Here is a 23,087-nt window from a genome sequence, read left to right on the forward strand (position 1 = left end):
TCTATGAGAAGCTGTGAACAGGGACATTGAGTAAAGAATTCACTGCGATGTGGCAGTACTGGACAAGATTATGCTTGAACCGATTCCGATGTGGGAAATATGACTCAGTAACTCCAGAAGATGGCGGCAATGCGACATCCAGGCCGCCGATGAAACCCCAGAGGAAGAGGACGTGCATGACGTCACGGTGACGGTGCTCAGCTGAACCCGGAAGAGAGAGAGAGCTCGAGCGCAGACTCATAAACAAACTCATCGAGCGGAGAAACACCTTATAATCCACCAATCTTTATAAAAGCCCAGAGACAACATCAACATGGACGGTAGGAAGACTCTCGCTCGAAGGCTGTCACACTCTTCGTGTTACTGCCGAATCTTCTTTAACTCTTAAATGAATCATGATTCTGTATTACTGTCAAATAATAAGTATGTGCGGATATGCGGTGTGACAGTGATTAATGTGTGATTTGATGTTGTGTGACTTGTTTATAACTGGTGTAAATCTACACGTATGTAAAGCTGTACGGCGTTTCATGTTGTTCTGATGATGATGATGATTGTGTTTCTCCCACACAGACACACTCTTTCAGCTGAAGGTGAGTGTATATATATATATATATATATGTTAGTGTTTCTCTGTCGGTGATGAAGGCTCATGTCTGATCTTCATCTTCATCAGTTCACCTCTAAACAGCTGGAGCGACTGGCGAAGAAGGCGGAGAAAGACTCGAAAACCGAGCAAGCCAAAGTCAAGAAGGTACGAGGCGTGACGTCATCATCACATGCTCATCACACTTATAAATGTGCTGTGTTGTTGTTGTTATTGTGTGTGTGCTCTGTAAAGAACGTGGTGTGTGTGTGATCTCCAGGCTCTCCAGCAGAAGAACGTGGAGTGTGCGCGAGTGTACGCGGAGAACGCGATCCGCAAGAAGAACGAGGGCCTGAACTGGCTGAGGATGGCGTCTCGAGTCGATGCCGTGGCCTCGAAAGTTCAGACCGCCGTGACCATGAAGGGGGTGAGACCACACACACACACACACACACACACACACACTGCCACTTTGGAACCAATTTTCCGGGCCGAGAACCGGTTCTTTGGCTGTCGAAACATAAAGAACTGTTTCGAGAGTAGACATACAAACACTCACTCTCTCTCTCTCTCTCTCTCTCACACTCTCTGTCTCTCCTCAGGTGGCGAAGAACATGTCTCAGGTCACTAAAGCGCTGGATAAGGCTCTGAATTCCATGGACCTGCAGAAGGTGTCGGCCGTCATGGACAAGTTCGAGACGCAGGTCCAGAATCTGGACGTACACACCTCGGTGAGTGTGTGTGTGTGTGTGTGTGTTTCTGCTGAGAAAACTAGAAACGCACACAGTAGCACTACACACTAATCTGTGCCGTAATTACACAGTGTTGATGTGCTCAGATCCACACGTCTCCCCAGTGCTCGATAGAGACTTGAGAAATGTCCTATATTAGCGGGGCGATTACTCTTTAATTGTGTGTTCATGCGTTTTGCGTGACAGAAAAGGTGGTCAGAAATCTACAGTTCCCAGTCACAGACTGGCCTGACCTCAGTGCTCAGCACACGCAGCTCGCAGGAAATAACCATACAGAGATTAAAGTAAAGCTGTGGTAGAAATGACGTCCAAACGGCGTCTTTCTGGAGCCGGAGGAGGAGGAAGATGAAGAAGAGCAAGCTCACAGTTAATGTATTACTCAGTCAGGGCCAGTTCTCCTCTGGCCAACGAAAGAACAGTGATTACAAAACGGATCTAAACTATGCAGCCTAATTTTGAGTTAAGCATTACAATAATCTAGCCTTGATGTCATGAACGCATGAACTAATTGTTCTGCATTTGTCAATGAGAGCATATGACATAATTTAGAGATATTTTCAAGGTGGAAAAATGCGGTTCTACAAATACTAGACATGTGACTTTAAAATGAGAGATTAGTATCAAAGAGCACACACACACGGGTTCTTAACCAACGACGAAGACTCAACAGAGCAGCCATCGAGTGTTAGACAGTATTCTAGGCTGTTACGTGTGGACGTTTTTAGTCCAATAATTAGAATCTCTTTTTTTTTCAGAATTTAGTAGTAGGAAATTACTAGTCATCCAATGTTTTATATGTACGGGAGGCGTATTGCATTCACTTGAAGAAAAAAAAATCTGCTCTGTTTTTCTGAATTAATGAGTTAATTTTTCATGAGAAAAAATTTTTTTGCTCTGTTTTTCTGAATTAACGAGTTAATTTTTCATGAGAATTTTTTTTGCTCTGTGTTTCTGAATTAATGAGTTAATTTTTCATGAGAAAATTTTTTTTGCTCTGTTTTTCTGAATTAACGAGTTAATTTTTCATGAGAAAAAAAAATTGCTCTGTTTTTCTGAATTAATGAGTTAATTTTTCATGAGAAAAAAAATTTTTTTCTCTGTTTTTCTGAATTAATGAGTTCATTTTTCATGGAATTTTTTTTGCTCTGTTTTTCTGAATTAACGAGTTAATTCAGAAAAAACAGAGCAAAAACTTTTTTTCTCACAAAAAATTAACTCATTAATTCAGAAAAACAGAGCAAAAGAAATTTCTCATGAAAAATTAACTCGTTAATTCAGAAAAACAGAGCAAAAAAAAATTTTCTCATGAAAAATTAACTCATTAATTCAGAAAAACAGAGCAAATTTTGTCATGAAAAATTAACTCGTTAATTCAGAAATTTTTTTTCTTCAAGTGAATGCAATACGCCTCCGTATATATGAGCTATGCATTCCGTTAATTCTGTGAATTGGTAAGTTTCGTTAGGTTTTAAAGAAATATAGAGCTGGGTATCATCAGCAAAACAGTGAAAGCTAATTCCATGTTTCCTAATGATATCTCCTAATGGCAGCATAGACAGAGTGTGTGTGTGTGTGTGTGTGTGTGTGTGTGTAGCATGTACAGAGTGAACATCAGCGGTCCTAGTACTGAGCCTTGTGGTACGCCATACTGTAGTTTTGTAAGCAGTGTGTATGTATTTTTTATTTATTATTTTATTTATTTGTGTTTTTAATTTTAATATTATTACAGTATTGTACAGTATGTCGTATTATAATATTAAGTGAGTATTAACATTAAGAATACGAATATCAGGGGTTAAATGAACGACCCGATGTCCTGGGTAAAGTGAGCACCTGAGCTGTATTCACCCAGCACACATTGGGTTGTTCTTAAACAACTGTTTTAGAGTGTGTCAATTTCGCAGATGTGTGTTGGACGTTTTACACTTATACACATAACATCGAAATTGTCACTTTCTTGTCAGGTTGCTGTGATAGTTGAAGTCCGCTTTATGTATACAGCGCTTTATACAGTACAGCAGGGACACAGCTCTGCACGGATGTGTTGTGGACGTGTCCAGGCGCAGGTCCACCTCTGATCCGGATACGGCTGACTTCAGTAAACCTGCGGATAAACAGAGAGACTAACAATAGTAAACTGATTTGAATGTGTGTGTGTGCAGGTGATGGAGGACTCGATGAGCTCGGCCACCACCCTCACCACCCCCCAGCAGCAGGTGGACGACCTGATCCTGCAGGTGGCGGAGGAGAGCGGGCTGGAGGTGGAGGACCAGCTGAGTCAGCTTCCAGCCGGAGCCTCGGCGCTGGGGGAGACGTCTGTGCGCGCGCAGGAGCGGGAGGACCAGCTGTCCCGACGGTACACACACACACACACACACACCGTCAGAACTCAACAGGAACTGAAGTGTGATCGATGCTGTTGTGTGTTGCAGGTTGGCGGCTCTACGCAACTGACGGCGTTCACAGATTTTGCTGGAGGACTTTATCAAAGGCTGATTTTTATAACACACACACACACACACACACACACACACACACACACACACTGAATGATGAACAGGAGCACTGTCTCTCCTCCGGCTCTTTCTTCTCCTGTCTCTCTGGCCGGTGACCCGGGCCGGTCCCCTCTCTCCTCTGGGTGACCCGGATCTGCCGTCTGCTGGCTTTCACTGAGTTAGACAGGCATATTTATTTATAGCCGATATGCTCATAGGATTATTGATCATAACTTTATTTTCTCATGCCTTACGTACAGTACGTGCTTCTCGCGTTCAGTGCCTCCGTCAGCTCATACACACACACACTATCGTACTGGATCACCTGTCTGTAAGGCGCGGTGTGTTTCTTCTGAGTCATTTCTGTTTCTCATCATGTCGATAAAGGCGTTGTCCATCCGAGCACACACACACACACACACACACACTGTTCCAGTGCCGTGGGGAACCAGCACCGGGCCAAACGAGCGGTTCCCTGCGGAGTCCGAGCACTGTCCCGAGGGATGAGCTGGGCTGTGTCTGAGGAACATATGACATAAAGTGGTTATTCACGCGGTCAATCTGTCAGGAGTGTGTTTTCCAGTACACACACATGCTTTATTACAGTTACTGTATGTTTCAGTGAATGCAAATGCATAATAAACTTTTCTGATCTTTCTTGTCTGAATGTTTGCGTGTGTTTGTCAGGATAATTTGATGAGCACAAAGTTTTAAAGAACTGTGTATTGATTTATTTGAGCCCAAATGCAGTGTATGTAATCTGATCTACACATAGATCACACTTATAATCACATAAATGATTAATCAGGTATAATTATGCAGTGACGTGTTGATTACAGAGAGGTGGCGTCATTTCCACCTCTTAGACAATTAGAAAGTGTGATCATCATGTCAACAATAATGATATTACACAATAATATGGCGCATGAGTGTTAGAAGGGTTCAGTAACGTACAAAATAATAAAAATCAGTCCAAATAATCAATGCACTTAGTATTTCTGTAGTATTCTGCCGTCCCTGCACTTTTACAACCCTAGGAGATTAATATGCTGGCATTACGGCTTGTTTGAGGTTAGTCTACGGCCGGCTTCCGTAGGCTCACGAGCTGAGGAGTTTCCGTGTTTCCCGAGGAGTTTTACTGGGAGGAGAAGACATTCCCAGTTTCCCTTGTTTAACTCATTCCTGCAGGGGGCGCTACGCCGCTCAGAAAGTCCACTCCTCAACCCAGTCTCATTCACATGAGCTAAAACATTAATCCTTCACTGGAGACATTTGTGTTCTAAAAGTATAATTGCTTAAAAGTGTCCTTTTCAAGGATTGGTACCTTATACATAAATGCAAATCCGCTTTTGCAGTCTCTCTGAATTAATCAAACAAAACGCTTTGACATGTAATCACAAGCCACTGTGATTGGTCCTTCCTCGCAGCGCTGAATAATAAAACACGTGTCACGTGACTAATGCCACATCTGAGCCGTCTCATCTACGGTCTGGATAATATTTTATACTTGAATAGTGACGTTAACAAACTTTAATAGACGCTGGACTTGATATACGAGGTGAAGAGTAAAACATTAACATTATTGCGTAAACTCATCGTAAATGACCAGTCAGAGACGATTCCGCGCCACTAAGCCCCGCCCACTTTCGGCCGTTTGTCGCTCTTCCGCTAATCCCCCTTTTTCTCTGAAGGGAGTCGCCCGTAGTAACCGCTCGAGCTGATCAGACCGGATTCACCAGCAGAGATGACGAGATCAAAATAACGCGACAGAGAACAGTAAACATGACGAGATCATCCTCAGGATTAAGGCATAATAATCCCCAAACGCGGAAATAACATCTGTGAGGCGCTCGTGCTGAAGTGAGTTCCGGTGTCGGCCGTCATGAGATGACTGTGAAGCGGATTTGTACGATCGTGACCAGATCTGTGAGGATTTAAAGATGTTGTCTGAGGAGAGATATTCACTGAGGATCATATGAGAGGCTTTCTGCGGTGTGTTTGGGTCTCGGTGATGGTGGAGACATGAAGACAGTGCTCGTGTTGAGCTGCCTGTTGTTAATTTCTCAAGCAGAAGATCCAGATCAGGAGCAGAAACCGCTTCAGTACCTTCACATCGGAGACGGCTCCTCGCAGGAGTTCGAGTTTCCACAGAACACGCGTGGCGTGATCGTGATCTCCAGCGGGTACCGCAGCTCTGGGGGCCGGAAGGGTCGAGAGAGCCTGAAGCAGACGGTTCGGGTAAGGTCTCTGGACCCGGACGTGATCTCCGTGCTCAACGTGACGGACGACGGGCGAGCGGGAGCCGCGAACAGCTACGTGATTAGCATCCGCTCCGGGGTTCCTGGAACGGCTCCGCTGCTCATCCAGCTGCTGGACCTGGACCGCGACTCGGAGCCGGTGCTCATCGAGGAGCGTAGCGATTACTCCATCAGGGTGGCGGCGGGCGAGGATGACCCGGCGGCCCGGCTCCTGGAGTCCGGCAGGCTGTCGCACTTCTCGGAGAACCCCATCTTGTTCGCGCTGCTGCCGCTCATCTTCGTCAACAAGTGTGCGTTCGGCTGCAAGGTGGAGGTGGAGGTTCTGCTAGCGCTGCTGAAGAGGCCGGTGCCGCTGCTGCTTGGCGTCGCGGGACAGTTCCTCATAATGCCGCTGTATGGGTACGCCCTGTCCCGGTTAGCCGCGCTCCCCAAGGCGCTGTCGCTAGGCCTGGTGATCACCTGCTCGGCACCGGGTGGAGGCGGCGGGTACCTGTACAGCCTGCTGCTAGGCGGAGACGTCACTTTAGCCATTAGCATGACACTCGTGTCCACCGTGGTCGCCACCGCTGCCATGCCGCTGTCCTCGGCGTTCTACGGCTGGCTGCTAGGCGTCCACGCCACGCTCCACGTGCCCTTCGTCAAGATCCTCGGCACACTGCTCTTCATCGCCATCCCCATCTCGCTGGGCATGCTAGTGAAGCTGCGCCTGCCCGCCGTCACCCGCGTGCTGCTCATGCTCATCCGTCCCTTCAGCTTCGTGCTAATCGTGGGCGGGATCTTCATGGCCTACCAGATGGGCTCTTCAATCTTGGCGAATGTGCGCGGGCCGGTCATAGCGGCAGGCCTGACGGTGCCGGTGTTCGGGCTGCTGCTGGGGCTGGTGATGGCGCGGCTGGCGGGGCTAGCGGCGCCGCAGCGCAGGACAGTTAGCATTGAGGTGGGCGTGCAGAACAGTCTCCTGGCGCTGGCCGTCATGCAGCTGTCGTTCCACCGGGCGGAGGCGGACTACGCCTCGCAGGCGCCGTTCCTCGTAGCGCTCAGCAGCACGACGGAGATGCTCCTGCTAGTGCTAGCTCACACCGCGCACCGACGCCTGTGCCTAACGCCTGCCTCGCGCACCCCCGCCTGACCGCCGGCTACGACTGCCACGCACCACTGCCAGACGCGCCGCTCAACCAAAGGCCTTCTCCTTACGTTCAGCCTTTTTTAATCAGATTTTAATCTCATGTGCATTACGATGACAGTGTTTATGGAAGATAAACCAGATATTTTTCTAAGTAATTCTGCTGTTTGTTATTTTGTAATTCAGATGGTTTGTTTGTACCCTGTTTACAGAAGATGTTGCTGTTGATTGTTCATGCGCAATGATGATTAAATGCATTTTGACGAGACGGACCCGGTGTCTTTGTGTACGAGCTTGAGTTATATTCGACTCTCAATCACACCTACAGAATATATTCAGTTACACTTTATATTGTAACAATGTATTTTATGGTGCCCTTGTTACATGTACTTACCATAGTAATAACAGTAAATTATGCATAATTACATGCAACTAACACTCAACCAAACCCTAAACCTACCCTAACTGTAAAGTACATCTTTTGCTTAATATTACAGAGTGCTTAAATATATAAATACACTGTAACAATGTGTCCGTAACCATTGTTATTATAATAATTAACTAAATGTAGTTTCTACAGGGATTAATTGGATGTAATTAGGCATAATGTATAGTTATTACTACATGTAACAAGGACTCTGTAAAATAAAGTGTTATCAAATATTCCATATGTGAGTTGAAAACAGACTTTACCTTTCTGAAATGTATCGCTGTCTTTATGAAAGTATTTTTATTAACATTAGATCAGTGTGCCTGTTCCGCGGTGTGCACACTATTGTTATTATAACAATTAACTGTTACTCGGGTGTTACGAGCGGCTTTCAGATCCAGGCTCGTCTCAAGTAAATCAAGACTAACCCGTTCTGTATAGGAATAGTTCACAGTTCATGTGCTGTGATTGGCTTTGGACCAGAACCATGTTCTTCATTCTTCTGTGCTCCACAGTTCTGGAGTCAGTGTGGATGAACTCTGACCTTTACTCCAGTGCTCTTTGCTCTTTAGAGATATCATGTTTTCTGTTGATCAAATTCCAGGATTTCACCATCCGTTGTTTGTTCCTAGTTTCGCACACATCTCGTCTCTTCTGAATGCTAATCTGACCACTAACAGGAAGAACTGCATTACATGCGTGTGAAACTTGAGCAAACAGCTTTGTTTAATTTGTATAATTTAAAATTCAGAATATTTTCTTACACAAACAAAGGTAGATCACAGTAACATCACGCAAGGGTAACACAAAAACCCATTATGAGATGAGGACAATAATGCACATAGTCCTCGACAGCTGAGAGACATGCCAGAGAAAATAAGAAAATTGATTTGTAATATGAGAAATCTAGTTTATTTTCTAAAATCTAAATAAATCTGAACACTGAAATATTGCAATAAATAAAGGTCGACACAACAGCCTCTACAAACTCTCAAGTCTCAGTTCAGCTCAAGTGCACTAAAAGGCCATCAACCAAAATCCTTTAAAAAGGTCTCAACAATATAGCAGATAAATAAAATAATTAGTCAAATTAAATACTCAAGGTCTACTTGCACTGGATGTGCTGGTTTTGCCCTCATCATGAGCTCATCTCATTAAACAACACACACACACGCACACACAATTTTTTTCAATTCAGAAAGCTTTATTGGCATAACAAAAAATACATTTTGTATTGCCAAAGCGTCAAAACAACATAGAAAATTATTTGGAACATTTAGTACACAAAATATTAAAACTGATATCAAAACAATAATAATAAAATGAACAGATTAATAAATAAAATAAAATGGATTTAGAAATCATATATATATATATATATATATATATATATATATATATATACATAAAAAAGAAAAATATTGAACATTATATACATGTGTGTGTCTTAGGCTGTGAGTGAGTGTGTGTTTATTGTATGTTTGCTGGTTTCTGGTCGTCCCTCAGGATGTGGCAGGATGCTACAAATTTTGCAGCTATATTTGAGCATTTGGCTTCTTCGCCAAGAATGAAACAAAGTTTTTGGGTCGGATTACAGGTGTTGAATTGGGGAAATATATTATTAATTTTGGGGTAATAGTGGTCTCTAATGTGTTCATATTTTGGGCATTCTGTGAGGAAGTGCAGTCGTCACACACACTCGTAGAGCAGTTCGAGTGAGTAAAGGCCAAACACACAGATATAGTTCCTTCAATATCACTTCTTTATTACTGCTATTATCTAACTCCTTATTGCCTATTCATCATTTTAGAAAAAAACAAAACAAAATGATAAACATTAATAATGATAAAATAACGATTATTGTAAATAATATGAGGTAAAAAAAAAACATGTTTGACTGCCGGAGAGAGCACAACTCATGTGGAGGCATAGACATATACACTAGAATTCACCTTGGCTACGGCAGTTCATTAGAACGAATGCGTCAATAGAGCCGCCATCTTGAAACAGGGGAGCCCCTCCACTTTAATGCATCAGCGTCAATGTAGTAGACGCAGGTCTAACGCAAATAAAATCACCATAAATCATCATGAATGCGATTTTTCTTGTTTTTTTTTTTGGTTTGTTCCAACGGTCAGACATGTATTTATCATTGATTCCAGAAAGAAAAACATTTTTTAATTTTTTTTTTTTTTAAACATTCTTCCTAGTTCAGATTTCATCCGTGAACTTCATACGCTGCACAAAAGTCCGCCACCATCAATGAATTCGAAGTAAAGGCAGAGATAGCAGCGTTACCTAGCTACTTCCTATGACAAGACCCCTGTTCCAAGATGGCGGCGGTTTTGACGCATGCTTAGAACCCCCAGGTGAGAGCTAGTGTATATCTATGATGTGGAGGGAGCTGCGGGAATCAGCGAGATGCTTCTTTCTGTCATTGGTGTGACGCTCGCTCTGCGGCATCTGTGATTGGCTGACGACAGAGGCGCCCATAACGATTGGCTGCTGCCGGTTGACTCGGAACCAATGAAAACTCTTTTCCGCTTTCTCGCAGCCAGTGAGCACCGTGACGAGCGGCGCGCGGGATTGTTGTGCAAATTAGATCTTCTGAGGAACGTGTGTGTGTGCTGTGTAGTTTAATTCTGCGCAGGATCGATCAAATAGAGTGTGTTTATCTCAGATTGAGTGTGTTTATCGCAGCATGTTCGGCAGCGCGGATCACTCCACACACTCTTCCGGCATTACGGCTCTGCTCGGTGAGACACACAACAACATCATTCTCACAGTAATGACACACAATGTCCACATTATGACTTAGTAAGTCATATTTATGAGGTGAAAAGACGAAAATATGATATACTACGTCATATACTAGAGTCATAATGACATAAAAGTGGAACCTATGACACTTTACTAGACAGAAACGTCAGAATTATGATATTATTGGATTAAAAAGTATCACAGGCTGCAGCCATTTTTGTTGATGAAAGTTGAATATGACATAATTAGATCGAAATTATGACGTACTAAGTAACGTTTATGTGATGAAAAGATGAGCAACATTAAAGCCATCAGTGAGAGTCAGAATTTTGAAGATCTTCTAAGAGATTTAGTGAGTGAATATGAAGTGTTTGTGTAGTGGGCAGATCTCTGAGTAATATTAAGTGGTTGTGTGTTTGTGTAGCGCGCAGATCTCTGAAGAGACGCAGAGATGATGAGGAGCAGCTCCAGGAATCCAGCGTGAATCTGCTGATGAGAAACCAGAACACAACACAACTGTTACTGGAGATCACAGTGAGTCCGAGTACACAACAGCGACACAACACACAACCCGTCTCAAAACATGATTAGATTACAGAAATAAAGGAAAAAGCATTGTGTGATTTAATGGAGTGTATTGTGTGTTTGTCAGTCACATGGTCCGATCAGAGACCTGAGCTGTGACGGATATGAAGGTCTGCAGTCGTCAGTTCTGGGTGAGACTCGTCCTGATACACACACTACCACTAACGCCTCTGAGTAATCAGTGTGTGTGCTGATGTTGTGTTGTGTTGTCGTCCAGCGGATGAGCTGCGGAGCCGATCGGAGCAGATGCAGGTGCCAGTGGCGCTGCTGGCCGCCACAGTTCTGTCTGGGAACATCCGGGATCTGATCTCACACACCGATGATGACACACACCGTGTGCTACTGAACGATGAACAGAGAGTGTGTAGCAAGATGCTGACTGATACAAATGATTCAGATTCTGATGGATATATCCTTACATGACGTGTGTGTGTGTGTGTTTTATCATTAGACTGATGTGTGTGTGTTAGTGAAGTCCGCTCGAGCGCTGATGTCTGCTGGGATATTCAGCCCGGAACTCTTCTGGCAGGAATACTGGAAGCTGCAGGTGAGTGTGTGTGTGTTTCTGAGGGAGTGTGTGTGATTCTGTCAGAGTGTGTGTGGTTATAATTGTGACTGCCAAAACTCTTCACTTATATATTGAAATATTATAGCAACCGACTCGTGAGTATGTTCTACTGGTCCTCACTAGTAATGAAGGCTGATAAATGGGCGAAACATTGTGAGGGTCAGGGGTCGGGCTTTAAGACCGTGGGCCTCCCTTAAAACACGGCATACACCATATACACCCTCCAGTTAAAGGCGGGATCAGTAGTGTTGGCCAATGTTAATATTGGAATTCAACCCAAACCAACACACTTCCTTGCTCCGCCTCCAAAACGCACTCTCCAATCCTAACAGCCGAGTCGGTCTCGAACCCGATCCCCTGGAAGCGAGTCGAGTGACGCTAAACTCCGCATTCACTAGCAGGCGTCAGTGCGACTCCATTAGCTGGCCTCCGTTACGCACGCAATCCAAGAGAGGATATCTGTTCATACAGAAGCGCAACGGGATAATGCTTCACGAAAAATAAAGTGCAGATGAAGAACCAATGACAAGGAAGCACAAAAATTAAAGTACAGAACACAATAGAAATTTCAAAAAGAGTTGGCTGTTAGTTGCCAACAGCACTCAAACCCTGTGTTCCCCCTTGTTCCCCCTTGTTCCCCAGGTGTTCATCTGTGTTCCCCAGGTGTTCCCCAGGTGTTCCCCAGGTGTTCCCCATTTCTTCCCCAGGTGTTCCCCCTGTGTTCCCCAGGTGTTCCCCCTGTGTTCCCCATGTGTTCCCCCTGTGTTCCCCATGTCTTCCCCAGGTGTTCCCCCTGTGTTCCCCATGTGTTCCCCCTGTGTTCCCCATGTCTTCCCCAGGTGTTCCCCCTGTGTTCCCCAGGTGTTCCCCCTGTGTTCCCCATGTGTTCCCCCTGTGTTCCCCATGTCTTCCCCAGGTGTTCCCCCTGTGTTCCCCAGGTGTTCCCCCTGTGTTCCCCATGTCTTCCCCAGGTGTTTCCCATGTGTCCCCCAGGTGTTCCCCAGGTGTTCCCCCTGTCTTCCCCCTGGGTCCCCCATGTGTTCCTCTGTGTTCCCCCTGTGTTTCCCCTGTGTTCCCCCTGTGTTATCCCTGTGTTATCCCTGTGTTCCCCCTGTGTTCCCCCTGTGTTCCCCCTGTGTTCCCCCTGTGTTCCCCCTGTGTTATCCCTGTGTTCCCCCTGTGTTCCCCCTGTGTTCCCCCTGTGTTATCCTTGTGTTCCCCCTGTGTTCCCCCTGTGTTATCCCTGTGTTCCCCCTGTGTTCCCCCTGTGTTATCCCTGTGTTCCCCCTGTGTTATCCCTGTGTTCCCCCTGTGTTATCCCTGTGTTCCCCCTGTGTTCCCCCTGAGTTATCCTTGTGTTCCCCCTGTGTTCCCCCTGTGTTATCCCTGTGTTCCCCCTGTGTTATCCCTGTGTTCCCCCTGTGTTATCCCTGTGTTCCCCCTGTGTTATCCCTGTGTTCCCCCTGTGTTATCCCTGTGTTCCCCCTGTGTTCCCCCTGTGTTATCCCTGTGTTCCCCCTGTGTTATCCCTGTGTTCCCCCTGTGTTTCCCCTGTGTGCCCCCTGTGTTATCCCTGTGTTATCCCTGTGTTATCCCTGTGTTCCCCCTGTGTTCCCCCTGTGTTCCCCCTGTGTTCCCCCTGTGTTCCCCCTGTGTTCCCCCTGTGTTCCCCCTGTGTTCCCCCTGTGTTCCCCCTGTGTTCCCCCTGTGTTATCCCTGTGTTCCCCCTGTGTTCCCCCTGTGTTCCCCCTGTGTTATCCCTGTGTTCCCCCTGTGTTCCCCCTGTGTTATCCCTGTGTTCCCCCTGTGTTATCCCTGTGTTCCCCCTGTGTTCCCCCTGTGTTCCCCCTGTGTTATCCCTGTGTTCCCCCTGTGTTCCCCATGTGTTCCCCCTGTGTTATCACTGTGTTATCCCTGTTTTCCTCTGTGTTCCCCATGTGTTTCCTCTGTGTTCCCCATGTGTTCCCCATGTCTTCCCCAGGTATTCCCCCTGTGTTCCCCAGGTGTTCCTCAGTGTTCCCCCTGTGTTTCCCCCGTGTTTTCCCCTTGTGTTCCCCAGGTGTTCCCCAGGTGTTCCCCCTGTGTTCCCCATGTCTTCCCCAGGTGTTTCCCATGTGTCCCCCAGGTGTTCCCCAGGTGTTCTCCCTGTGTTCCCCATGTCTTCCCCAGGTGTTCCCCCTGTGTTCCCCAGGTGTTCCCCCTGTCTTCCCCCTGGGTCCCCCATGTGTTCCTCTGTGTTCCCCCTGTGTTCCCCATGTGTTCCCCCTGTGTTCCCCCTGTGTTCCCCCTGTATTCCCCCTGTGTTCCCCATGTGTTCCCCCTGTGTTCCCCCTGTGTTCCCCCTGTGTTCCCCCTGTGTTCCCCCTGTGTTCCCCCTGTGTTATCCCTGTGTTCCCCCTGTGTTCCCCCTGTGTTCCCCCTGTGTTCCCCCTGTGTTATCCCTGTGTTCCCCCTGTGTTATCCCTGTGTTCCCCCTGTGTTCCCCCTGTGTTATCCCTGTGTTCCCCCTGTGTTATCCCTGTGTTATCCCTGTGTTCCCCCTGTGTTCCCCCTGTGTTCCCCCTGTGTTATCCCTGTGTTCCCCCTGTGTTCCCCATGTGTTCCCCCTGTGTTATCACTGTGTTATCCCTGTTTTCCTCTGTGTTCCCCATGTGTTTCCTCTGTGTTCCCCATGTGTTCCCCATGTCTTCCCCAGGTATTCCCCCTGTGTTCCCCAGGTGTTCCTCAGTGTTCCCCCTGTGTTCCCCCCGTGTTTTCCCCTTGTGTTCCCCGGTGTTCCCCATGTGTTCCCCCTGTGTTCCCCCTGTGTTCCCCAGGTGTTCCTCAGTGTTCCCCCTGTGTTCCCCATTTGTTCCCCAGTTGTTCCCCAGGTGTTCCCCATGGGGTTCCCCCGTGTTTTCCCCTGTGTTTTCCCCTTGTGTTCCCCAGGTGTTCCTCAGTGTTCCCCCTGTGTTCCCCAGGTGTTCCTCCTGTGTTCCCCAGGTGTTCCCCCCAGGTGTTCCTCCTGTGTTCCCCAGGTGTTCCCCCCAGGTGTTCCTCAGTGTTCCCCCCAGGTGTTCCCCAGGTGTTCCTCAGTGTCCCCCATGTTGTTCCCCATGTTGTTCCCCAGGTGTTCCCCATGTGTTCCCCATGTGTTCCCCAGGTGTTCCCCAGGTGTTCCTCAGTGTTCCCCATGTGTTTCCCCTGTGTTCCCCCTGTGTTCCCCCTGTGTTCCCCAGGTGTTCCTCAGTGTTCCCCCTGTGTTCCCCATTTGTTCCCCCATGTGTTCCCCATGTGTTCCCCCTGTGTTCCCCCTGTGTTCCCAATTTGTTCCCAAGGGGTTGTCCCTGTGTTCCCCAGGTGTCTCCCCTGTGTTCCCCAGGTGTTCCTCAGTGTTCCCCCTGTGTTCCCCCTGTGTTCCCCAGGTGTTCCTCAGTGTCCCCCCCCAGGTGTTCCTCAGTGTTCCCCATGTGTTCCCCATGTGTTCCTCATGTGTTCCCCCTGTGTTCCCCAGGTGTTCCCCAGGTGTTCCCCATGTGTTCCCCCCGTGTTCCCCAGGTGTTCCCCAGGTTTTCCCCATGTGTTCCCAAGGCGTTCCCCAGGTGTTCCCCAGGTGTTCCCCAGGGTTCCCCCTGTGTTCCCCAGGTGTTCCCCATGTGTTCCCCCCGTGTTCCCCAGGTGTTCCCCAGTGGTAAATGGTGTATGGTAAATGGACTGCATTTATATAGCGCTTTCATAGACCTAATGGCCACCAAAGCGCTTTACATTTGCCTCACATTCACCCATTCATACACTCATTCATACACCGACGGCGGTGTCAGCCATGCAAGGCGCCAGCCAGCTCGTCGGGAGCAGCTGGGGTCAGTGTTCCCTACTGGTTTGTTTATCAGGTTGAATATAGATGATCTATCTAAAGCTGTGTTTCTGTGCTCACACAGCCTGTGCTGGAGCTGACGTATCATCTACACACACACAACATCCTCACGCTGGACTTCCTGCTGCACAGGTATCACACATACACTCACTCACACTCACACACACACACACACACACACACACACAGGCTGATCTGTGATGTGTCTGATCAGAGACGCCGCATCGATGAGCTCGTGGATCACAGAGCAGCTCAGAGATCTGTGTGTTTCCATGGCAACCGCCGCGGATCAACAGCAGATGCAGCATCAGATTCTCTCCAGTAAGAAGTTCCTCCTCTCACTGCCTATGTGCTTAGTGTGCTTATATTTCATATTTTACATCAGAACCGCCAAAGCATTGTGTGTAATTATACTAATAAACTGTACCAAATGAGAAGTGCAAAAATATAGAGAAATTAATAAAAGGAAAACAAAATAAGATAAAAGGGTGAAGATGTTTAAGGGGTTGTGACCTGAGGAATCAAATTTGCCTTCATCTTTGACATATAAGAAGTCTTTAAGCTATTAAAACATCCTGCAAGATAACTAGTTCAAGACATCCTCATTACAAACAGTGTTTGTTAAATCAATCTCAGAAACAGCTCGTTCTGATGTTCTGGGATCTGTGACGTCACTCTGGCAAATACATTTGCATAAGCCCTTCTCCAGAGCAAGACATCGACCAATAGTTACCCATCATTCCACCATATCCCGCCCACTGGTACTACAGGCCCCGCCCACTGGTATGACAGGCTCCGCCCACTGTTACTACAGGCCCCGCCCACTGCTACTACAGGTCCCGCCCACTGGTACTACAGGCCCCGCCCACTGGCACTACAGACCACTCCCACTGGTACGACAGGCCGCGCCCACTGATACTAGAGGCCCGCCCACTGATACTAGAGGCCCGCGCTCTAGACCGCCCACTGGTACTATAGGCCCCTCCCAGTGGTACTACAGACCACGCCCACTGGTACTACAGGCCCCGCCCACTGGTATTACAGGCCCCGCCCACTGATACTAGAGGCCTGATCTATAGACCGCCCACTGGTACTATAGGCCCCTCCCAGTGGTACTACCGACCACGCCCACTGGTACTACAGGCCCCACCCACTGGTACTACAGCCCCCGCCCACTGATACTAGAGGCCCGCGCTCTAGACCGCCCACTGGTACTATAGGCCCCTCCCAGTGGTACTACAGACCACGCCCACTGGTACTATAGACCACGCCCACTGGTACGACAGGCCCCGCCCACTGATACTAGAGGCCCGCGCTCTAGACCGCCCACTGGTACTATAGGCCCCTCCCAGTGGTACTACCGACCACGCCCACTGGTACTATAGACCACGCCCACTGGTACGACAGGCCCCGCCCACTGATACTAGAGGCCCGCGCTCTAGACCGCCCACTGGTACTATAGGCCCCTCCCAGTGGTACTACAGACCACGCCCACTGGTACTATAGACCACGCCCACTGGTACGACAGGCCCCGCCCACTGATACTAGAGGCCCGCGCTCTAGACCGCCCACTAGTACTATAGGCCCCTCCCAGTGGTACTACAGACCACGCCCACTGGCCTGATCTATAGACCGCCCACTGGTACTACAGGCCCCTCCCAATGGTATTAGAGGCCCCGCCCAATGACATCTGCAGAGAACAGGATAGATTTCGGCTGCGTTCCAAACCGCATACTCAATGAGTAGGTACTTAATTTCAATGAGTACTTACTCATCGAGCGCTAAAAGAGTAGGTACTTTATAGCCAAATCTCGTTGAGTATGAATGCGAACCGGACATCTGCCATGTTGACGTTATCATGTGACCTACTACGCGTTATCACAAGCGCAACACCTTCATGCAATAAAAAAAAATATGAACGATACGTTTAATTAATCTACCTATAAATATCTTGATATTGATGAAACTTGCTCATTTTGTTGTGGTATTGTTGAAGAAACAGCTGCCTATTTATTTTGTGAATACATTTAGGGTTGATTTAAGTTGTTATATTTTAATCCCTACTAATGTGACCAACAGTGTTATTCTAACGATATTTTTTTTATTAAGAAACCCCAAAATCATCATCTCTTGATTATGTTGTTAATTTCTTTATTTTATACCCAAAAAGTTTCTCCTTTAAGTTTTCCTCTTTTTCTTCATGAATTTACCTCGTTTCATCCCTCAGATATAACAACAACTTTTTTTATGTATTATAAAGAACTATAATGAAGATATTTAGCCTTTTTTATTGTTCTTATTTCCTGTGTATAAATATAATTTTATGTCATATTATGATGTACACAAACCAATGATCTTTATATTTTCTGTTTTGTCACTATGATTGTTACATAAACTATAGTATCTTTCCATGATCTTGCATATAATAAGTTTAAATTATATGAGCGACAGGTGCTCTAACACTTCATAACATCAGTAACTTGACAGCACAACCTAGAACAGCGTTTGTAATGTCTGCACAAAGGAGACGGGCAGCTGCTTGAAGATCACTTTTGGAGAAAACTGTTGATTTTATACTCAAAAAATTTAAGTATCACTGCTTAAAAATTAATATTACCTCAGAATGAATTTCATTGTTAGCCCACCCCAAAACTTAAACAAAATAATAAAATTAAATGCTGACCAATACTTATATAACTTTTTATATTCTAAAAATATAATTTAATAAAACAAGCAAAATGTAATTTGTTTTGTAATATGACAGTAATGCATGAATTCATTTATATTGCTAAATGCAGTGAAACATCTCAATTGTCAGTCAATCGATGAATTAATGCATAAATTAATTACATTTTATATACTGACAACAATAAGAAACATGAATAAATGAGTAAAAGAACAAATAAAAGTAACCATCACAATAAACAAATGCATACAAGTCAACACATGAAACAGCTTTATTCAAACTACAAGCATGTATTTACAGGCACTGAACCCCAAACCCTACTGCCGACTCAACACAGCGGTTCCCATTCATTGATGACAGCATTCAGCATCATGAGCCTCTCTCCACCGGATAAACACACGCGTGTTCTCCTGTCCCTGTAGACAAGATTCACATTACGAGCTCAACACTGCATTTACATGTTGAGGTTGATGTGTTAACACACTTTTAATCCAACTTAAATGTTCCTCAATATATCAACACCAATAAGGGACAAATTAAATATATATCATGTTTAGTTACTTTATAGATGTTTTTATTCACAGCACATAATTTGTCTAATGTAAGCAGTGTTGACAACAGTGAATTATCCTAATAGCAGCACACACATGTATTTTTCATGTTGGGATGTGCTCACCTGCAATACTTATACAATATTTTCCTTCCTGATGTAAATAGACATTTTAAATAAGCGTATTTAAGATGTATGGTTATGTAATACACGTTGGAAACGTAACTTTACGCTCCCCTGTTATCAATACATAATAAAACATGTGTTTACAGCAAAATCACAACTATACTATACTGTCTAACTCCTTTAGACGTTCAACAGTTAAAACGTTTACTCTATAGTAGTTTAACACATACGATTTAAACACAAGGAACCGTATTTACTCACATTTGAAACCCCCCGCGTCGCTTATCTCCGCGATGTTGATATTAACGTATCCTCTCGCGTGGCCTCCTGGGATAGATGAGTATCATGAGTAGCCGTGGAAAAGCACTCAAAAATCTGGGCGGAAGCAGTAAGCCATCCGGGAACTTCTCGCCTACTCTTTTTATGAAAACTGATGTTTCAAACGTACTGCTTCCTTCACGTACTGTTTTCGCCTACTATATAGTAGGAAAGTAGGCATATTGGAACGCACTTAAGCCCGAATCTCGCGACAGTTACTACGTCACCCAGGTAATTCTCGCCTACTCTTTTGGATTCATTCATACTTTTTTGCTCGCCTACTCTTTTTTCCATACTAAATAGTAGGGAAGTATGCGGTTTGGAACGCAGCCATACTCTTGTTGAAAGCAGTGACTGTATTAGATCTGACAGCAGCTGCATCACAAACCACAAGTAAATGATTCATATATAGATAATGTTTCAATAGTGTAGCCAATCAAAACAGTGATCGTTTACTGACACGCCTTAAAGGAGTCGCGCCCTAACTGATCAGTTCAGACTGATGCAATAGGCTTGTTGGACTTCATGCATCTCTGTGCAGACCAATCAGTGGCTGACTTGAAGCAGTGCATGCTGGTTAGACATTTTGTCCGACAAGCCTAAAATCAGGCTGGAAAATAAACACTTTTCCACATAGATATGTTTTCTGAATAATATATTAAAATAATATTCCTTGTCATGACCCCTTTAAATGATTAAAATAATAAAGTATATAAGAATAATAAAGTTAAATAATAGAACAGAAGGTCATACATAAAGATATATGTATTCAGTCCTTGTAAATCACACATTTTGAAGCAGGACGTTATATAATTTAATATTAATATATTGTTCATCCAGGTGTAAGTGTGTGTGACGGCAGAAACGAGCTTCCGTAGTTTCAGTTTATGATAAACGTTTCCCTGTATCGTTCATTTGGGCACAATAGACCCGTTTCCCATCATGCCGAGCTGCAGTGATGTGTGTGTGTGTGTGTGTGTTGTAGCTGTGGTGTGTGTTCTGGTGCGGAGGGCCTTTGAAGACTCCAGTCACACACTCTCTGGGACCTGCGGCTCAATCCTGGACACCATGATGACCTGTGAGTGTGTGTTTCTGTCGTTCACTCCCCCCACGCACACACAGTCATAAAGAAATGAAGGTTTTGTTTGTCCAACGGGTCAAAGGTCAGATGTGAGTCTCGATCCAGCCGAGGAATAAGAGTCTGATCTAGACAAACCTGCGACACAGAACACACACTTATATACTTTAACCACTAATGCTGGTCTTGATCCAGCTGTGATGCGACACACAGTACGCAATCAGGGTGAAAGGTCAAGCGTGACGCTGGATCTAGTGTTTACAAAGACTAAATCAAATGCCATTTACAAAAAAACAATATAATAAAAGGTGAAACAACGATGACAGACGATTTTGAAGTTGTACATATTTCCTACATTTCTGAACCGTATCACACGTGACCTTTCAACTCGATTACGTAATGTGTGGCGCCTCACAGCTCGTGCAAGACCTGTAGAGTAGTAAGTAAGGAGAGTAAATGAACTAATCCTGTAAACAGCACGTGTGTCACATGTTCATGATAATCGAATAATACGAGTGTGTTTCTGCCCAGGGCTGCTGGACACACTGAGTGATGAAGACTCGCACACCTCACCCGCCGCGCGCTGGTAAATGCCTGATCAATAACGGTTCAGGAGGGGTCAGGGGTCACGGCTCATGCCAAATCAAACGGGTTTCTTCTCTGCAGCCCAGTGTTTATTTCTGCAACTGGGGACGTTTCAAACCCCGAACTCTAGTTTCCAGGACTGCACATTTATGCATTAATCTGCATCCACTTCAGAGCTGCTCATTAATACTTCACCCCTGAAGATCAGTAATGCATTGTGGGAATGTGTGTGTTCTCTCGAGTGTGTGATGATGGATCCTCATGTCTGTTGTGTTCAGGGTTCAGGTGTTCGATGCCTCAGTGTTCGGTGTGTGTGTTTCTGAAGACACGCTGCAGCGCTTCTTCACACACTCGCTCATGCGCGTTCTCACACACCAACCCGTGTTTAAAGGTGAGACTGCTTCAGTGTTCGGCAGATCATTGACTAATAGACGAGTGTATGAGTTATAGACACAAATCAGTCAAGTGTGTGTGTGTGTGTGTGTGTGTAGTGTCGGATGCCATCGCCACACAGAGTGAGTGGAGCTTCGCTAAAACCCCTCCGCTACTGACGGCTCTGTTCTGCAAGGTAAGACACTTCACGTGAACTTTGAACTCGCAGATAAACCTTCACAAGCTCACTGAGATCTGACTCTTTACACACACACACACACACACACACCTGTATGTGTAGATCTCTACAGGAAGTGTTCTGCTCGTCTCGGAGGTCCAGGATGGCGGCCTCACTTGGTTTTGTTTTTCCAGTAGAGCTGCTACGCTCTCAGGGATCAGCCATGATGATGACGATAAAAACCCTGTGTGTGTGTGTGTGTGTGTGTGTGTGTGTGTCAGATCTGCGTTGTCTTCAGCGTGGAGTGTGTGTTGGATCAGCTGCTGCGGGTGTTGGAGACACACGAGGTGAACTGGCGTCACGTGCTGTCGTGTGTGTCTCACCTGCTGGTTCATGATGCGCAGACACAGAGCCATCTCACAGGTACACACACACACACACACACTACAGCTCTTCAGCTTCTGCTAATGGTGCGTTCACACCGGATGCGAATAGCGCGTCAGGCGCGAATGATTTCAATGTTAAGGCAATGCAAAGACGCGTTACGCACGTAAAAAATTCCTGCGGCGCGAATGAGGCATAGAGCGCGGAAGACGCGAATACGCCACGCGCGCGAATGCCACGAATTGAGCGTCTGGCGCGTTAAGCGCGAATGATTTAGTTAGTGCTATTTGTGCATTTGCGTTTGCCGCCCGAGTGAGATATATCCAGCTGCAGACCCGCAGCACCACCAGTTTCAGAACCGGAAGTGAAGGAGGGGCGGAATTATTATTATTGCATTATAATTATTTTAGCAAGAATGTAAGGACAAAACGGGTCTTGAGTTCCTCATTTGATACATTGTATGTTAAATTAATTTAAACAAAATTGTGGTGATAAAACAGGCCTAGCTTGGGTTGAATTGGTCCTTTTGTATAGATTTTTAACAAAACAATGCCGAATTTTCTCTCTTTTTTAGATTTTGTCATTATTTTACACGAAAAATGCATGCTGCACATGTTCTTGTGAAATAAAGTATATTTTATAAAAAAAAATACCCATGCGTTTCTTCGTTTTTTTTATTAAACAATCAAAATCATCTTACAAATACATCTTCAATATCAAAACAATTTAAGATTTTTGTAAACACAATAAAGAAATAAATAGAACATAAAATATCACAGAGGTCTAATCAGTTATCAGATTGTGTATAATTTTGAAAACCTCCAATCATTGTCTTGTTTTATATCTTTCAAAGCTTTATTATACAAAGTTAACTCCTTCATAAAAACCAAAAAAACAAACAAAGGTCTTATCTTCCTAAATCTACACGTATGTATAAACTGCTTGGCTAAAATTATTAAACTGTTATACATTAAAATGCCCATAAGTTTCAAGTATTATTTTTTCACCATCATGATCAGGAAGTAACTCACAATACAATGAAACGAATAACTGAAACTATATACAATTATATTACACAAAATCAATGTTTTAAAATGCTTATTGTACAGTAATGTATAGCATCATAACATACAGAGAGAGTAGGACGTTTCTTGTTCAATAAAAGCTGTTTCATGTGTAAAATACCCTCCAAATTACGTTAGGTGGCGTTATTAGGTTTCAAATCTAAGCTCCGCCCCTCACTTACGTTCCTGGCGCTGGTGTTCTGCAACTGGTGGTGCTGCGGGTCTGCAGCTGGATACTATAGGCCCGAGTTGAAAAATCTGAACTTTGGCGTCAATTCTAACCAATCAGGAGCCTAGCTGCTTGCTCACGTGGTGAAGTGTCTGGATGCTTCAATA

At 45.4% G+C, this 23,087-nt stretch overlaps 3 protein-coding genes and 1 long non-coding RNA gene across 5 annotated transcripts in view; 3 read left to right on the forward strand and 1 right to left on the reverse strand.

The window, feature by feature from the left end:
- The first annotated feature begins 181 nt into the window (after positions 1-181).
- On the forward strand, positions 182-4,500 carry chmp1a (charged multivesicular body protein 1A). The gene is made up of 7 exons (XM_039670238.2): positions 182-320; positions 574-593; positions 677-754; positions 867-1,013; positions 1,189-1,317; positions 3,501-3,694; positions 3,771-4,500. The coding sequence occupies exons 1-7, from the start codon at positions 314-316 to the stop codon at positions 3,790-3,792; spliced, it is 597 nt and encodes a 198-aa protein (XP_039526172.1). The 5' UTR covers positions 182-313; the 3' UTR covers positions 3,793-4,500.
- A 950-nt stretch (positions 4,501-5,450) lies between these two features.
- On the forward strand, positions 5,451-7,482 carry slc10a3 (solute carrier family 10 member 3). The gene has a single exon (XM_039670237.2). The coding sequence runs from the start codon at positions 5,856-5,858 to the stop codon at positions 7,218-7,220; it is 1,365 nt and encodes a 454-aa protein (XP_039526171.2). The 5' UTR covers positions 5,451-5,855; the 3' UTR covers positions 7,221-7,482.
- Positions 7,483-10,203: 2,721 nt separating this feature from the next.
- Positions 10,204-23,087, forward strand: part of fanca (FA complementation group A) — a 30,337-nt gene continuing 17,453 nt past the window's right edge. The window contains exons 1-12 of one of the 2 annotated variants that reach the window (XM_039670247.2): positions 10,204-10,400; positions 10,829-10,938; positions 11,057-11,120; positions 11,207-11,349; positions 11,441-11,536; positions 15,475-15,542; positions 15,625-15,731; positions 20,076-20,168; positions 20,700-20,754; positions 21,032-21,144; positions 21,245-21,321; positions 21,585-21,726. In XM_039670247.2, the coding sequence (XP_039526181.2) occupies positions 10,346-10,400; positions 10,829-10,938; positions 11,057-11,120; positions 11,207-11,349; positions 11,441-11,536; positions 15,475-15,542; positions 15,625-15,731; positions 20,076-20,168; positions 20,700-20,754; positions 21,032-21,144; positions 21,245-21,321; positions 21,585-21,726 (1,123 nt within the window). In that variant the 5' untranslated portion in view covers positions 10,204-10,345. The remainder of the gene's footprint in view (positions 10,401-10,828; positions 10,939-11,056; positions 11,121-11,206; positions 11,350-11,440; positions 11,537-15,474; positions 15,543-15,624; positions 15,732-20,075; positions 20,169-20,699; positions 20,755-21,031; positions 21,145-21,244; positions 21,322-21,584; positions 21,727-23,087) is intronic. The other variant, XM_089127400.1, reaches the window with a different exon arrangement.
- Positions 18,344-19,427, reverse strand: LOC148964940 (uncharacterized). Its single transcript, XR_016150663.1, has 2 exons — positions 19,034-19,427; positions 18,344-18,512 (listed from the first exon to the last, which is right to left on the reverse strand). It is a non-coding gene; the product is annotated as an uncharacterized LOC148964940 (long non-coding RNA).

Source organism: Pimephales promelas, chromosome 25 (assembly GCF_988280905.1).
Source record: "Pimephales promelas chromosome 25, fPimPro1.hap1.1, whole genome shotgun sequence".
NCBI lineage: Eukaryota > Metazoa > Chordata > Actinopteri > Cypriniformes > Leuciscidae > Pimephales > Pimephales promelas.